The sequence below is a fragment of the Martes martes genome (genome assembly GCF_963455335.1).
Source record: "Martes martes genome assembly, chromosome: X".
Lineage (NCBI taxonomy): Eukaryota > Metazoa > Chordata > Mammalia > Carnivora > Mustelidae > Martes > Martes martes.
The window spans coordinates 11,806,507-11,823,255 of NC_137897.1; the positions used below are offsets into that span (position 1 = coordinate 11,806,507).

General features: G+C 42.3%; 3 protein-coding genes across 4 annotated transcripts in view; 1 reads left to right on the forward strand and 2 right to left on the reverse strand.

Annotated features, from left to right (window-relative positions):
* Window positions 1-16,749, reverse strand: part of CTPS2 (CTP synthase 2) — a 101,603-nt gene that overhangs the window by 44,948 nt on the left and 39,906 nt on the right. The window lies entirely within an intron of this gene.
* Window positions 1,243-4,985, forward strand: S100G (S100 calcium binding protein G; the record flags this gene model as incomplete). Its single annotated transcript, XM_080794721.1, has 2 exons — window positions 1,243-1,377; window positions 4,881-4,985. The coding sequence occupies 2 exons, from the start codon at window positions 1,243-1,245 to the stop codon at window positions 4,983-4,985; spliced, it is 240 nt and encodes a 79-aa protein (XP_080650847.1).
* Window positions 11,045-12,757, reverse strand: LOC308336868 (nucleosome assembly protein 1-like 1). The gene has a single exon (XM_080794720.1). It carries the CDS (start codon window positions 12,219-12,221, stop codon window positions 11,070-11,072), a length of 1,152 nt encoding a protein of 383 aa, XP_080650846.1. The 5' UTR covers window positions 12,222-12,757; the 3' UTR covers window positions 11,045-11,069.

A 16,749-nucleotide genomic window follows, 5' to 3' on the forward strand; every position in this document is an offset into this window, starting at 1 on the left:
TAAATAAAACCACAAATTGTTGTATATCTTCCCCCCACTTATTAAGCCTGCTTCTCAGCGATACTTCTGTTCATTCATTTGGTTATTCAAATATTTAAGCGCCTAATCTGCACAAAACATCAGAGGGACTTCAACGGCCCTATTGCAATTTTTATTTATTTATTTATTTATAAAGATTTTATTTATTTGACAGAGAGAGACACAGCGAGAGAGGGAACACAAGCAGGAGGAGTGGGAGAGGGAGAAGCAGACTTCCTGCAGAGCAGGGAGCCCGACAACAATGACCCGGGGCTCAATTCCAGGACCCTGGGATCATGACCTGAGCCGAAGGCAGACGCTTAACGACTAAGCCACCCAGGCGCCCCCTGTACTGCAATTTCTTAAACTATAGGGTATTGACCATCCATTATAACATTTTTTTTTCTGGATGTGAAGAAAATTATTGTTTCAAGCCTAAATATGCAACTAAACTGAAAAATAACCAACCCTCCATAGTCAAGCTTTCTGAAATGTAAATAGTGAGTAAATATCATATTGCCACATTGGAGGGAAAATACAATGTAAGGGGAAAAAAATCCAAGTTTACTCTTGGGACTCTGAACCATTAAGCAACTGTTGAAGTGGCCATTTATTGGCTCTTGCCCTTAATTATGAGGTTCATGCAGTCTTAAGCTTGGGTTTCAAAAATCATTAATAATTACCCTTAAATGGCAAACAAAAGGAAAATTTCATAATCAGGGTGGTGTGTCTGTGAAGACTATAAAAGTCACCATTCTGCTCAACGCTTCACACTCCTACTTCTTGGTTCTTCTAGCTGCCTCACAACTGGGCAACCAGGTAAGTGTGATGTTAGTACAACCTCCTGCTCCTTCTGCTTCCTTCCAGAATGGTGTGAAAGATAATAGGAGAAAAAGCGGGTTTGTGCCATCTAGAGATATTACCAGTAATTTAGAAGCTAAAAGCTGTGGTCAGCTTTCTTGCAGACCACAGCCTACAGAGCACAGACCAGGTGCATAAAAAGTGCAGAATGTCACATTTATTAACAAAAGGGTTTGGCTCAAGGGACTATCTCCTCACAGATGGACTCTAAGATCAGACATTTAACATACTAAAATGATTATTTTTACGACGCCAAGGAAAGAGCCCAAAGGCGTGAAACTGCTGGCAAAATCATCCTGACAAAACTCTGCTTCTTCGGCTTTTTGGTGAGTTCATTTCTTTCCCAATCGACAGGACACCACGATGAGCAGCAAAAAGTCTCCCGAGGAACTGAAGAGCATTTTTGAAAAATACGCAGCCAAAGAAGGTGATCCAGACCAGCTGTCCAAGGAGGAGCTGAAGCTATTGATTCAGACAGAATTCCCCAGTTTACTGAAAGTGAGTGCACCACCCGCGATTGGGGGCCTCTGACGGTGAGGAGGGAGGGGTGGGGAGAGGAGAGGCTGCAGGAGAGGCGGAGGAATGCTTCTTCTGGGGCAGAGCACACAGCAGCCAAGGCAAGGGCATTCCTTGGCCAAGAGCCCTTGAACGTGTGTTTTCTTCCTGGTGGCAGGCCACATCTCAGATGGCAAGGACCTAGAAGGCTGGGGCCAAGCCTTCTATGTCCCACAGCCTGGGCACAGAACTCTCCATGACCAGCCACAGTAAAAGGAAGCAATGATGGCACTTTTAATGAAGCTAGGCCTAGGAGACCCACAGATCACCAACCCAACACACTAAGGCCTTCGGCCTGGATTCAGCACCTCGGGGTCAGGCTTTTAGGAAAACAAAGAGGTGTGCAAAATAATATTAGCTGGCCTTAACATGCTTCATCCTTATAGGTAGGATGTGTCAAGAAGACCAACACTCACCAGATGATCTATAGAGAAAACCCACTTTGCGCTGACAAATTGCCATCTGGTGACATCCATTTATATTTCAAAAGCATTTAAATTTGTGTTAATTTGTGTTAAGCACCTAAATCTGTGTTAATGAGGCAGTGAGGCATTTCTAAACAACTTCCAGGAAGGGATTAAACCTCTTTAGCCCTACGGTTTCTCCTCAAAACCATCCCAGAGTTGTCCAAATCAAAGTGCATCTTGAGGCAATAGAATAGGAGAGAGGCGGGGCTGACCCTCCTTGCTCCAACACACTTCCGCTGCTTCGCAACTAAAAGTCATCTTCCAAATGGACGTGACTGAGCAACTGTTTATCCCACATGCTCACTATTTAGCTATAACTTCGGAAGAAAGCATTTGCTTCCCAGATTTTAACCAGAAATGTCCCTTCTGCCAGTATGACATGTGAGGGGTTTCCCGTTGTAGTTGTTGAGGTTTCTGGGTTTGGTACCCAGAAAAGTGGCCGAATTCAATGACATTATAACCCAATGTCTCTTCATTTGCTTATGGTTAAAATACAAAATAACTCTGAAAAAGAGTTAAAGGTGCTAGCAGAAAAGGAGACCTTAAAAAAAAAATTGCCTGATTTTTATCTTATTTACTTATTTTTAAGTAAGCCCGACTCCCAACATGGGACTTCAACTCACAACCCTGAGATCGAGAGTCGTGTACTCTACCAAATGGGCCAGCCAGGAGCCCCAGAAAAAGAGACTTTTTAATTAAAAATTAAGATGAAGTTTTCTGAGAAAGATTAGATTCTAAAAAACACTCTGACATTTTTCCAAAAGGAAGAAAAATAATAATAGGAAGGAATAATCATAATAAAAGAAAGAAAAATAATAATCTGACAGGAAAGCCTAGGCAATCTACTCAAGCAAGCTGTTTTAAAAGGTAAGACCGGGGAATTTTTCTATATTTTCCTATGGTTTATGTATTTCCTACAAAAAGGAGGTATGACTCATAGTTTGAATAAAGGTACGAGGACTGATGGTAAGTTTTGAAAAATCTACTCACCGAATCATGTATTGGATTATATTTTCATAAGGATTACTAAGGTTTTCCAAGCTATACTCTTTCCATCATTGCCATGTATGGTTTAGAATCTCGTAAATGCTTCAGGGAAAGTGAGTAACTATCTTAGTCTGGTCTTCTGATCACAGCAAAGTACAAATGTCTTTAGAGGAATCCTAAGACCTAAAACATATCTCGATGTGGAGATCAGTTGTACAACAATATCAACATACTTAATAGTACCGAAGTGCATACATTGGAAAATAGTTGAGATGGTAAATATTACAACTTGTTTTAAATGTTAAAAAAAAAATGTTCAAACAGACTTGCAAACTAAATCGTTATTTCAATGAGTTTCCTAGGTACTATTTTGCCACAGATAGACTCTCACCTGAAAGGCAGAGCTGTAACGACTTTAAGACTTGAGTCTTAGGCCAGAGACAAAATTTAAGTCAGCTTAAGACCCTGCAGGTGCAGCAGAGCCAAAACAGAGTCAAGCCTAACAGGATCTCTTGCAACATCTCAAGCGGTAGTTCTCCAAGTGTCACCGGCCCTGGCCCAGCATCATCAACATCACCTGGGAACCTGCTGGGCATACAGAGTCTCAGGCCCCGCCCCAGGCCTACTGAACCAGAACCTCTGGGAGTGGGACCTGTCACTCTGTATTTCCTAAGGTCAGTAAGCCCACGTGGTGACTCTGCTGAGCGCCAAAGTGTGAGAATCACTGATCCTGTCAGCCGGCAGGGTGTAGAGAGGGGCCGCAAGTCCCACGGACTTGGGAAAAACTGGTATGGTGCCTAGTTAAGCGCTTGAGCTCTGGAGTCCATGTTTGAACCTGAAACTCTCTGTCTACTAGCTGTGGGCCCTGGGGCCAGCTGGCGCTGTCCCGGAGCACAGTTCCCTCCTGTGTAGAGTGGACCCCCCCTCCCCCCGCCCCGCCACACACACACACAGGGTAGTTCGGAGCACTGAGCAGGCTACAGATTGCCCATCGTACCATGCTGCCTCGGGTTCACAGAACCAGGTCCCAGGAAAACCTTGGGGCAAGAATCATCAACTGTTGGTGGGCCAGGGGCTTCTCAGCAGTCCAGTGAAGCCCTCAGACTCCTTCTCCTTTTTTAGATGCATAAAGAAAAATAATTAAGATTACACAGAAAACCAATTACAGTTGACACTTACACAACATGGATTTGACCTGCATGGGTCCTCTTATATGTGGATTTTCCACAGTACTATAAATGTATTTTTTCTTTCTTATGATTTCCATCATAACACTTTTCTCTAGCTTACTTGATTGTAAGATATAGTATTTAATACATATAATGTACCAAATCTGTGTTAATCTACTGTATATGTCATCAGGAAGGCTTCTAGTCAACAGTAGGCTCTTGGTCATTATGTTTGGGGGAAGGCAAAAGTTATCCTCATATTTTTGACTGCGTGGGGGGTGTGTGGATGCCTGTAACCCCTGCATTGTTCAAGGGCCAACTGTATATTAAAATGCACATTATCAATATTAAAATGATAAATATGTGGGGCACCTGGGTGGCTCAGTCTGTTGGGCGTCTGACTCTCGATTTTGGCTCAGATCGATTTCAGCATCCTGGGATCCAGCCCCATGTAGGACTTGGTGCTCAACGGAGAGCCTGCTTCAGATTCTCTCTCTTCCCTCAGCCTATGTCCGTCTCCCCACTTGCCCATGCACACACACACACTCTCTCTCTCTCAAAATCAATAAAATCTTTAAAAAGAGAGAGAGAGAGAGAGAGAACTGTGCGATATAGGAAAAACCAGGTAGCCAGTTCAGGGACATGGAGCTCAAGTTGGTCTTCCCACCCCCAACCATCAAGGCATGTAACCAAAACCTCAGCTGCCTTGCTGGAACAGAGACCCGGCATCTCATTTCATTTCATCTCATTTCAGAAAATGGGTAGCGGTAAATGATTCATTTTCTCTCCTCTCCCCTTTCCCATCCTTCTCATCTAAAACCAGGGTCCCAGCACCCTAGATGACCTCTTTCAAGAACTGGACAAGAATGGAGATGGAGAAGTTAGTTTCGAAGAATTCCAGGTGTTGGTGAAGAAGATATCCCAGTGAAGGAAAAAAACAAAATAATGTATCATCATTCCAAGCACCAGAAGAAGAGCGCCTGGGATGTGGCCCCATTCTATACACAATCGCTAATGTCTCTGTTTAATTCTTTGCAGTTATAATGATCTGGCAGTGAGGTCCAGTTACTGTTAATAAAGAAATTCTTAGACTCTCCTTGTCTCTCCTTGCTAAGTACCGACCCCCATGGCTTAATAGATTTGAAAGCAACTTTAGTTTGATGCATTTAATTTTATACCTTTTTTTTTTTTTTAAAGAAAGGCTGAGAATAGTTCCACGATCTTCACCAAGACTGGAAAGATAGTGTCAGAGGCTCAGAAAGAATTTTGACGTGCCAAACCAATGCCCTTATTCCAGTCTTCCATCAAAATAGCCCTGTTCCTGCTCTCCCTCCCCAGCCACTCAGAGCTCCCATCATTTCCAGTTTCAACTCTAGTCAACAGCTAGTGAGGAACATTGCTTCAAAAAACGGGCACTTGTCTTTAAAGTCACCTCCAGCACTCGCTGTGTTTTTTGAATCAATGACCCTCTTGGGGAGTAGAAGCATCACGGGACCAAGAGTCAGTTCTGCTCCATCACTGAGGGTGTGGCCTTGGTTCTGGCATGTAATGTGTAAAATAAGGGACAGGAAGACATAGGGCCCTCCCAGCTCTGGCATCCAGTGCTGCTGAGACTCTCAGGATGTGAGAAACAGCTAGCCCTCAATTTCTACTTCCTGAGCCCAGCTTGGGGGAAGGAGGGAGGGGGAGTGTTGGAGAGGAATTTAACAAAAAAAAACAAAAACAAAAACTTCTAACCATACCACCAAGAAACGAAGTAAATTTATACACAGCGAGGAAATGTTTAAATGCACTCTGTATCATACTAATTCGATACAAGAGCATTCTTATTGCATCAAAAGCCTTAAACATTTCTAATGACTAATTATACTCCACTGCAGGGATACCCCATAATAGTCTTAACTATTTCCCCATTGCGGGACATTTCGATTGTTGCCATTTCTGATTCTTCTAAATAATGGTATAATTAGTACCTGTTCATATCTCCGTCAATATACCACATTTCCTTAGGAGAATTTCTGAGAAGTAAATGTCTGGGTCAGAGGGTATGAGTATTTTTATGGTTTGTGAAAGAGACGACCTTATTGATTCTCTGAAAGATCATATTGATTCAAAAATCTACAAACAGCAGGAGAACGCCATCTGCACTCTCCAGACAGCATTAGTTGGTCTCATTTTAACAACTTTATTGGTCACAATAGTGTACATCTTTTATTTATTTCTAATTTTAATAGGAATTCCCCACTATTTCCCCATTGAGTTTACTGTCTGATATTGGTTTATAAAAGGTAATCATTCTCGTGCTTAAGAAGTCCCCTTCTAGGGGCGCCTGGATGGCTCAGTGGGTTAAAGCCTCTGCCTTCGGCTCAGGTCATGATCTCAGGGTCCTGGGATCAAGCCCTGCATCAGGCTCTCTGCTGGCAGGGAGCCTGCTTCCCCCTCTCTCTCTGCCTGCCTCTCTGCCTACTTGTGATCTCTCTCTCTGTCTGTGAAATAAATAAATAAAGTCTTAAAAAAAAAGAAGAAGTCCCCCTCTGGGGTGCCTGGGTGGCTCAGTTGTTAAGCATCTGCCTTCAGCCCTGGTCGTGATCCCAGGGTTCTGGGATCGAGTCCTGCATCGGGCTCCCTGCTCCATGGGGAGCCTGCTTCTCCCTCTGCCTCTGCCTCTCTCTCATGAATAAATAAAATCTTTAAAAAAAAAGTTCCCTTCGGGGCGCCTGGGTGGCTCAGTGGGTTAAAGCCTCTGCCTTCAGCTCAGGTCATGATCCCAGAGTCCTGGGATCGAGCCCCACATCAGGCTCTCTGCTCAGCAGGGAGCCTGCTTCCTCCTCTCTCTCTGCCGGCCTCTCTGCCTACGTATGATCTCTGTCTGTCAAATAAATAAATAAAATCTTTAAAAAAAAAAAAAAAAGTTCCCTTCTCCAGGCTCCTGGGTGGCTCACGGGTTAAGCATCTAATTCTTGTTTTCCGCTCAGGTCATAATCTCAGGGTCATGAGATTGAACCCCACTTTGAGCTCTGTGCTCAGCAGGGTCTAGTTGTCCCTCTCCCTCTGCTCCTTCTGCCATTCATGCTCTTTCTCTCTCAAATACATAAATACAAATTTTTTTTTTAAGTTGTAAAAAAGGTAGCAGGTTTTATTTTTTTCAACAGTAGAGAACAAATGTAGTTAAATAATTAGGGCAAGAATGGGTAGCGAGCTAATTAAAATTTTACCTTAACTGAAAAGAAAATTTTTAAATTTCCCCTTTCAAAAAATTGTTTTACATAAATACTGAAATTATTACATATTTTTAATATTAATATTTTAGAATTTCAACATAGCTAGTAATTGAGGAGCTCAGGTTTAGATACCGGTTCTGATTCCAAAGTATTTCTTCTAGTCTCTCATATCCATCTCAGTTTAATAAGTTCATGAACATCATGCTATAATCTCTCTCAAAAACAAGAAATCTGCCAAAATTATGAAGTAATTAGAAATCTTTTTAACTAAAAGTCAAGGACTATCCAAAACATAAATACAAATCTTAAAAAAAAAAAAAAAAGAACTCCCTTTCTCTTCCTAGTTTGTTATGAGACTGAGGAGGGTTTAGGTTCTGTAGATTGCCAGTGAGCATCTGTGGTGATGTGGGGGTTCTTTCTTCTGTCTGATCAATATAATGTGCCAATCGATTCAATCCCCAGGACAAACACACTATCCAGTCATGATTTAGTATTCTTTAATGCTATTAAATTAGGCACTCTAATATTTTATTTAAGATTTTTACACCTTTGGGGTGCCTGGGTGGCTCAGTTGGTTAAGCATCTGCCTTCGACTCAGGTCACGATCCCAGGGTCCTGGGATCGAGCCCCACATGGGGCTCTCTGCTCAGCGGGGAGCCCGCTTCCTCCTCTCTCTGCCTGCTGCTCCACCCCTGCTTGTGCTTTCTTTCTCCTTCTCTGTTAAATAAATAAAATCTTTTTTTAAAAATTTAAGATTTTTACATCTTTATCAATAACCAACATTAATCTATAGTTTTGGGTTTTATCCTTTGTTTGCGGGTGTTTGCGGAGTTCTAATATCTAGGTCATGCTAGCTTTCCATTTTAGCCTAGGTTCTCTCATTCGGTTGGCCCCTCAAAGTATAAATATGTGTTATCTCTTTCAACTGCACTATGTATGAAGCAACTACTATGGGCAAGGCATTACACAAGATGCCATGAAAGACAGAAGTTACTAGACCTCTGAGATCCTAAGTCGGCAAGTCCGGGATCAGGTCAGGAAAAGGCTTAATTGTGAAAGTAGTATTTCCCACTGGGATTAGTAGGAAGAGCCTTGAGGGGAACCTGTAGGGAACGAGCAGCACTGAGCTATATAAGAGAGAAAACACAGGGCGCCTGGCTGGCTCAGTCGGAAGAACATGTGACTCTTGATCTCTGGGTCATGAGTTTAAGCCCCATGTTGGGTATAGAGAGTACTTAAATAAATATTTTTTAAAAAGAGAGAGAGAGAAAACACCCCGAGTAAATATATGTGTAAGTACAAGGCAGTGCAGAAATACACATACTACTGTTTGGGTAGAAAGCCAGCTACAGGGAATATAGAGGGCACACTGGCTTCCGATCATGAAAGTCCTTGGTTGCCATGATAAACCAAGGTCAGAAAGGGAGTAGAAAGGTGTAGGAGTCATTAAATGATGTGACTGTGCTTTGGGAAGTTGAGGTGGCACCAATACAGAGGCTGTAAGGTGTGGGGAGTGGTCACAGAGTGGAGGCTAGGGCTAGGCAGGAGACCTTCACGGCAAGTGAGGCAAACTGTGAAGGCCTCAAAGAAATGGTGGCAATGCACAGGACATGCGTGGGAGAGATACCTTCTCTGCCTGGGTTAAGATTTACTGACTTGGACAAATTATTATGTGAGGACCTTCAGGAAAGGTGAAAACGTATGGAGAGTCGTATGTAATGTGGGTGTAGTATGTACATGTCAACTTCGTTGGCGTTCTTGGCCGACTTTCCAACATTCATCTCATCTCCCACATCCAGCAAGATTTGCCTGAATTTCCTCCTGAATCAACAGTACCAGCCCTATTTGCTGAATGAATGATTCTTGACTATCTAGTCACTAAATCTTTTTGATTCATTCCATAGAGCTGCTCTGCCAGGCAGATCTTTCTACTTTTTTTTTTTTAAGATTTTATTTATTTATTTGACAGACAGATCACAAGTAGGCAGAGAGGCAGGCAGAGAGAGGAGGAAGCAGGCTCCCTGCCGAGCAGAGAGCCGGATGCAGGGCTCGATCCCAGGACCCTGAGATCATGACCTGAGCCGATGAGGCTTAACCCACTGAGCCACCCACACGTCCCCAGATCTTTCTACTCTTAACTCCTGCTCCAACCCAGCTCCTGAGATTGCAGACTGAGGCTGCCTTAAGACTCAACCAAGCAGGGCACCTGGGTGGCTCAGTGGGTCAAGCCTCTGCCTTCGGCCCAGGTCATGATCTCAGGGTCCTGGGATCGAGTCCCGCGTCGGGCTCTCTGCTCAGCGGGGAGCCTGCTTCTCCCTCTCTCTCTGCCTGCCTCTCTGCCTACTAGTGATCTCGTTCTCTGTCAAATAAATAAATAAAAATCTTAAAAAAAAAAAAAAAGACTCAACCAAGTGCTGTGCCCAGAGTCTTTTCTTCCCTCTCATCTCTCTCGATCCCATGCCAGCTGAATCTGTCTAAAGCACTCATTCTATTGAGAAGTCTTCAGCAATGAGTATGGTATTTGCATAATATGTCACAGTTGACAGGTATTATCTCATTGGTTCCCTAGGGCCTTCAGGATTAATTTTGACACTGATACTCAAGGACCCCCACAAATCCGTACCAGCCTCCCTTATTTCCCTCCACTTCCCTACAGGAGCCGCCTGCTTCAGCCAAGCCCCTCGGTATTTTATGAGCAAATCGTGGACATTTCAGCCTAGCCAATGCCTCCTCTCCTCTCTGTGAAGTCTCCGAGCCTTTGCCAACCTTCCCTTCTTACTCTAACCCACAGTATTATTTTTCCAGATTCTGGATTCTTAAGTATCTAAGGGTCTACCTGTGCTGGGCAATACTATGGCGGTTATGGACATTTAAATCAATTAAAATTAAGTAAAATTTCAAGTTCAGTCCCTTGGCCGCCCTAGTAACATTTCAACCACTCCACAGCCCCCATGTGGCTTGCGCCTATCATACTGGATGGCACAGACACAGAGCATTCTAGCACAGCAGAAAGTCCTAGTGGACGACACTGCTAGCATTAATGTGGCCACAACACCTGTGCTGCCCATAGATTTAGTCATATGTTTCACTGGTGCATGGTTCGAATCCCCAACTAAACTGCAAGCAGGGCTGTGACAGCAGTTCCGAATACACTATATTTGGAACTGCACTTAAGTGGACGAGCTCTAAATGTACAGTGACTTTTTTTCTTTTTAATAGTCTCTTTCCACTAGCATCCAGTTATTTCTACTGCAGAAAAATCTTTCAAGTAGTTGAAATACCTATTCCTAAGGCATCTCCCTTTGAGCTCAAGGAACAAAAGCCGTCAAATACATTAGCTTTGAAGTACTCATTTAGTCACTTACTGTTAAAATTACAGACTACCCTTGTGATTCGCTAATGGGGGCTCATTCCAAGCAGGGCGAATGCCATCTCTTTCCAAAGAGTAGGCAAGCATAAGGCGGGGGAGGGGGGGGGAGAAGATGCCCTAGCCATTAGAAGGCAGTCATCATGCCTGTAGAGTTGTTCTTTCTCCACATGGAAAGCAGTTTCTATGGCTAACAGCCTAATATCAACTCCGAACCTACTGCCCCCATAGAGACAGGATTAAATAACTATCAGGCTCCGAAACTGGTCCATAAAAGGCTATTTTAGCCATAGTACAGCAATCTTCTTGACAACTACTTTGATGGGAAGAAAAGTTCTTTAGCCCAAACAAAGCTCCAAAGGATTTCTATAAGATGGTTTTTTTTTTTTTTTTGAGACATCCAGAGAGCTTTTATTGAAAAGATTTACTGCAGCCAACGTTGAAAAAGTTTACTGCAGCTTTTGACTTCTTCAAAGAGCTGATAACCCTCATCTGCTTCTTCACCTTCTTCATCATAATCATCATCATCATCTTCAATAGCTTCTCCAGTAAAGTATAACACTGATCTTGGGATTATACGCTCACGTAAAAAGTGACCAATTTCAAAGTCTGCAGCAAGGATAGCTTCGGCATCATCATCCAGATCTCCGCTCTCAGGAACTTCAGGAGGGGCAAAAAAATTAAAGAAAGAGTCATTGGAAACTGTTTTGGTCACAGTACGAACTGTCCCACGTCCCTTGTGTTTCTGCTTCTTCTTAATGGTCTTCAAAGTGACATTCTTTCCTTTTTTCCAATCTATCTGGCACCCTGTACAACCCATAATTTCTGGTCCATCAAAAGAAAAGGGATCAGAATCATCTGGTTCTGACCTCATCCTATATGTCTTTGTCAACACTTCATTTGTGAAATATTCATTGGGTTCAAAGTGAAATTCTAAGACGAAACTCATGGGCTGGCCAGCATCTGAGAACTTCACTTTAATATCTTTCAAGTGCTTCAAAATAGGTTCATCATGTTCCTGAACCATATCACTGAGCAAGTCAACGTTCTTAAAAACAGTTAACCAGAATTCAGGAATTCCCTTGGGGTCTTCTTTTTCTTCATCCTTTTTCTCATCTTCAATCTTGGCTTTTTCTTTCAGCTCCTCCGAAATTTCATCCTCCTCATCTGGTTTCCATTCACATTCTTCTTCCGTAGGTTCATAAATTGCATTAATGATCTCAAATCGCTTATCAAACAGAGGCTGATAGAGAACAGCATACTTTCTTTCAAGATCATGAACTTCCTCATAGAATTTGGCTTCTATCTGTGCACATTTAACTTGAAGATTTTTGAGAGCATTCACTCGTCTTTTAACTACCCTAGGCAAACTTTCAATGTATCCTGTTGGTGTTTCTACCAGACCATCAAGTCTTTCTTGAAGGGCTGCAAGAATCTGAGGATTTTGCATCATCTGAACAGTCAGCTGACGCGCTTTGATTTTTGTTTCTTCACCAGTTTCTTCTTCTTCTACTTCTTCAACATCATCCAAATCTTGATCAAGTTCAGACTGTTCTTTGTTGTCAATGTCTGCCATGTTGTTAAGAACTCCAAATATCGGTGGTTAGCACGGGGAGCCAGGCGGTCGGAGCTGCGCAGGCCTCTATAAGATGGTTTTGTGGGACGCCTGGGTGGCTCAGTCATTAAGCATCTGCCTTTGGCTCAGGTCATGATCCCAGGGACCTGGGATGGAGCCCTCCCTGCTCGGTGGGAGGCCTGCTTCTCCCTCTCCCACTCCCCCTACTTGTATTCGCTTTCTTGTTTTTTCTCTCTCTCTCTCTCTCTGTCAAATAAATGAATAAAATCTTAAAAAAAAATTTTTTTAAAGACTATTTTGTTAGTTGGGAGATGCTCACTCAATGTTCTAAATGCAAAGCAGTCTTCAAAGTAACAAAAAGTCACCTGAAAGGTTACTCTGAGTGGCTGTCTGGGTTTGTTTTAATGCCTCGTAATTTGCTTTCCATACAAAGTTGTTGAAAAATAACATGGAAGAAAAAATGTTTCAAACAGCTTCATCTAGAGCTAGAAAATGTCATACATTAATTATGCTTAATGTATAACAGAAATTACCCTTCACCTGAATCAACTTTTAATTAGATGTAACTATGCCACAAATCCACTGTCGAATGTGAAATTAATTTCAACTTTGAAAATCCCTGCATCAAAGAGGGATAAAAGAAGTTATATCTACGATAACTAAAATTGAAATAGTATCAAATAACGCAATCTCAAATGTCCATTTGCATCTGTTTAAAATGCTTCAAATTCCTCACTTTTCCTTACCAATACCTTTATCCAAGTATACATGTGTGTACTGATGTGATAAAGGCGGAACACGGATTTTGTTTTCTGAGTGTTGCATCTTATGGAAATTCAGGGATTTTTTAGTTACTATTTTCAAGAAACAGAAAAGAACTGCTAAACATTAAGCATAGCCACATACCTAAATATTGGATTGAGATCATCCTTCCTGTATATGTGTCCAAACCCCCAAATATTCTAAATATAAAGTACACAATGCCATGAACTATCCTCCACATGAACTAGAGAAATCTGAAGCCAAATTCAAGGTCAAGGGTGTCAGCAGCAGCCACGTGACTGATACAGAGTCAGAATGCAAGTCACCCACAGCTGTGTTCCTGGTAAGCCTTGTCCAGAAAGCAGGTAAGCCTACTCTGAAGCAAGCCAAAAAATCAGACTTGCTGTAGAACCCTAAATATTCAGCAAATTCCCAGAGCCTTCTATTTCAGCTTGTGGATTAAGCAAAGAAATAACACAATAAAATAAATTTTATTCATTCTCTTCCTGGTAGTCTGGAGTGTCCCTCCACTCTTAGAGAAAAATGTATTTCTCCTTTTTTGTGGATAAGGGATACCGCCTCTTAGATATCTCCCAGCAATATCCGTGTCTCTACCCCTGGAAGAGACATTTACATGTATAAGGGAAATCTCCATCTGTAAGGGTGTCTCCCACTGGGTATCAGGAAGAGGATGACTAAATCTCTAGAAAGTCAAATGAATGTTGAAAGCATGGATTTCAATCTGCATCACAATCATACCCTTATTTCCTGTGTTCTGCCGGGTAACCGCTCACCCCCCACCCCATTACCGGCTCCCCACTCCCAACATCATCTTTTGTCTTTATCTGGAGAGATTATTTAACATGGTGGCTTGAATCACTTGGGGGAGTCACTCAGTTTTCCTGGGTTTCTCCCATGTATACAGGAGGTATACAGGTTATTAAGCTTTCTTTGTTTTTGTTCCTATTAATCTTTTATGACAGAGGGGTCTCAGCCAAGAACCTATAAGGGAGGAGGAAAAATCATTTTTTCTTCTCCACACCTATGAAACAGATTGTAGCAGCAAATATACCCTAAAGGAGTCTCTTAGTTTCCAAATTATTTACTTTTTTAGCTGGAAGGGCCAGAATGACCATCACCCACTGTAAGTCATTGTTATTTGCTCAAGTTCAAGTGATTTCCCCAGGCTTCCTGGTATCTGCTGCCTGATGATTCTATTCCTTTAGCCTTTTTTCTTAATAGGACGTCTCACCATCAGCACAAATGCTGCCTCTTAAGGCTATTTTTCTCCAACAAACTGATCGCAGGCCATAAAGATGTTCAGTAGCAATTAGGTTTTATTGTTCCCATCTCACTTATGAGTATAGAAGCTATCAAAATGCAAAATGCACAGATCCCCAGACTTAGTAATTCCCCTTCTAGGAACGCATCCCATAGAAATGTGCATACGCAGGCCGAAAGGACATATGTACACGGATACTAATTTGCAACATGATTTACAGTGGCCAAATAATGGACACGACCTAAATATTCATCAGTATGAGACTGGTTAAGTAAATGGTGCATACAGCAGAGAAGCATGTGGAAGGTGCCTGCGTACTGACAGAGAGTGATCTGCACAAAAGGCAAGGGGCACAGTGTCTCAAGCATGCTAGCCAACATATTTGTTAAAAAGAAAACACATATCCGTGACACACACACACACACACACGCACACGCACACGCACACGCACACGCACACACACACTGCAAAGACTAGTCCGCAAAGAATTAACCTTGCCAAAGCTATCTAACAGTGGCACCTACTGGTCAAATCCCTTCCTAGCAACCCCCCCCCCAAAAGAAAATCACTTCCTATCCCAAAGTATTATCTTAGGAAAGAAAACCGATGATTTGCCTGCACAGCCATTTCAGCCATTAGTCAGGAAATATGTTTATAATAAAGCTTCATAAGGAACTCTTCACTGGTATTAGGTCTTCTGAGCATAGGACTTAAAAGTACCATCTGGCTGGGAAGTTATGGTTCATTATGGTCTGAATTGCAAGCTATAAAGAGAGTGAAGAATATCTCTATATCCTTCCATGGAGTGATCTCCAGCATATAATGTTAAGTTAAAAAAGCAAGACAGAAAAAAATGTGTAGGGCATGCTATCATTTATCTAAGAAGGAGAGGGGGTTACAAGTAGACATACAGATTTATTTATGTTTTTTAAATGGAAAGATAACCCATTTAAAAAAAAAAAAGGAAGGAAGGAAGAAAGAAAACCTACTAAAAAATAGAATTAATGGCTACCATAAAGGAAGGGAGGGAATCGGATGGACGAGAGAGGAACGGAAGTGGATTTCTAAAAATCGGTGGTTCTGGGTGGGGGCTATTTTGCCCATGCCCCAGAGGATGTTTGGCTGGAATTTTTAGCATCACAAATGGGGGTTGGGAGGAGTGTACTACTGACATGTAGTGGGTAAAGGCCAAGGATGTTCCTGAATATTCTACAGGGCACAAGATAGTCCCCACCACAAAGAATAATCCAGCCCAAAATGCCAATAGTGCAAACTGTGTATCTAATGAGGGACTTGTATTTAGAATACATAAAGAACTCTTACAGCCTAATAATACAAAGACAAATAACCCAGGTTAAAAACAGTCCAAGGACCTGAATAGACATTTCCCCAAAGATGATATACAAGAGGCCAATAAGCACGTGCAAGGATGCTCCGTATCCTCAGGCCTCGTGGAAATGCAAATCAAAGCCACAAGGAGATACAACTTCACGCCCAACTGGGATGGCTAGAATCAAAAGACAGATAATCATGGGGCATCCGGCTGTCTCGGTCGGTAGAGCACACAACTATTAATCTGGGGGTTGTAAGTTCGAGCCCCATGTGGAATGTAGAGATTACTTAAAAACAAAATCTTAAAAAAAGAGAGAGACAGTAACAAGTGTGAGGATGTGAAGAAACTGGGACCCTCGTACAGTGCTGGCAGGAAGAAAAGTTGTTACATTGCGACAGTTCCTCACGAGTTTAAATATACTGTCGCCATATGACTTACAATTTCACTCCTAGGTGTACAAAGATGAAACGAAAACATGTCCGCACCACAACCTGTATACCAATGGTCACAGCAGCATTATTCATAGTAGTCAAAAAGTAGAAATAACCCAAATGTCATCAATGGATGGATGGATTGCTAAAATGTGTTGTGTCCATCTAATGGAATATTATTCAGCAATAAAAAGAAACAAAGTACTGATAGATGCTATAACACAGACAGACCTTGACACCATTATACTAAGCAAGAGAAGTCAGTCACAAAAGGCCACATAGACATGAAATGCCCAGAACAGGCAAATCCATAGAGACCCAAAACAGATTAATGATTACCTCAAGCTGGGGGTGACAGTAGGTTGGGGGTGTCAGCTAAGGGGTGTGACATTTCTTTTGAGGTAATGAGAATGGTCCAAAATGGATTATGGTGATGGTTGTACAGATCTGTGAATATGCTCAAAGCCATTGAATTATGCACTTCATATGGCTAAATTTTATGGTATGTAATTATCTCTCAATAACAATGTTTTTAAAAAAGTGATCACGGGGTGGGGGGGGGTACCTGGGTGGCTCACTGGATTAAGCAACTGCCTTTGGCTCAGGTCATGATCTCGGGGTCTTGGATCGTGCCCCATATCGGGCTCCCTGCTCAGCGGGGAGTCTGCTTCTCCATCTCCCTCTCCCTCAGCTCATGCTCACACGCGCACACGTTCTCTC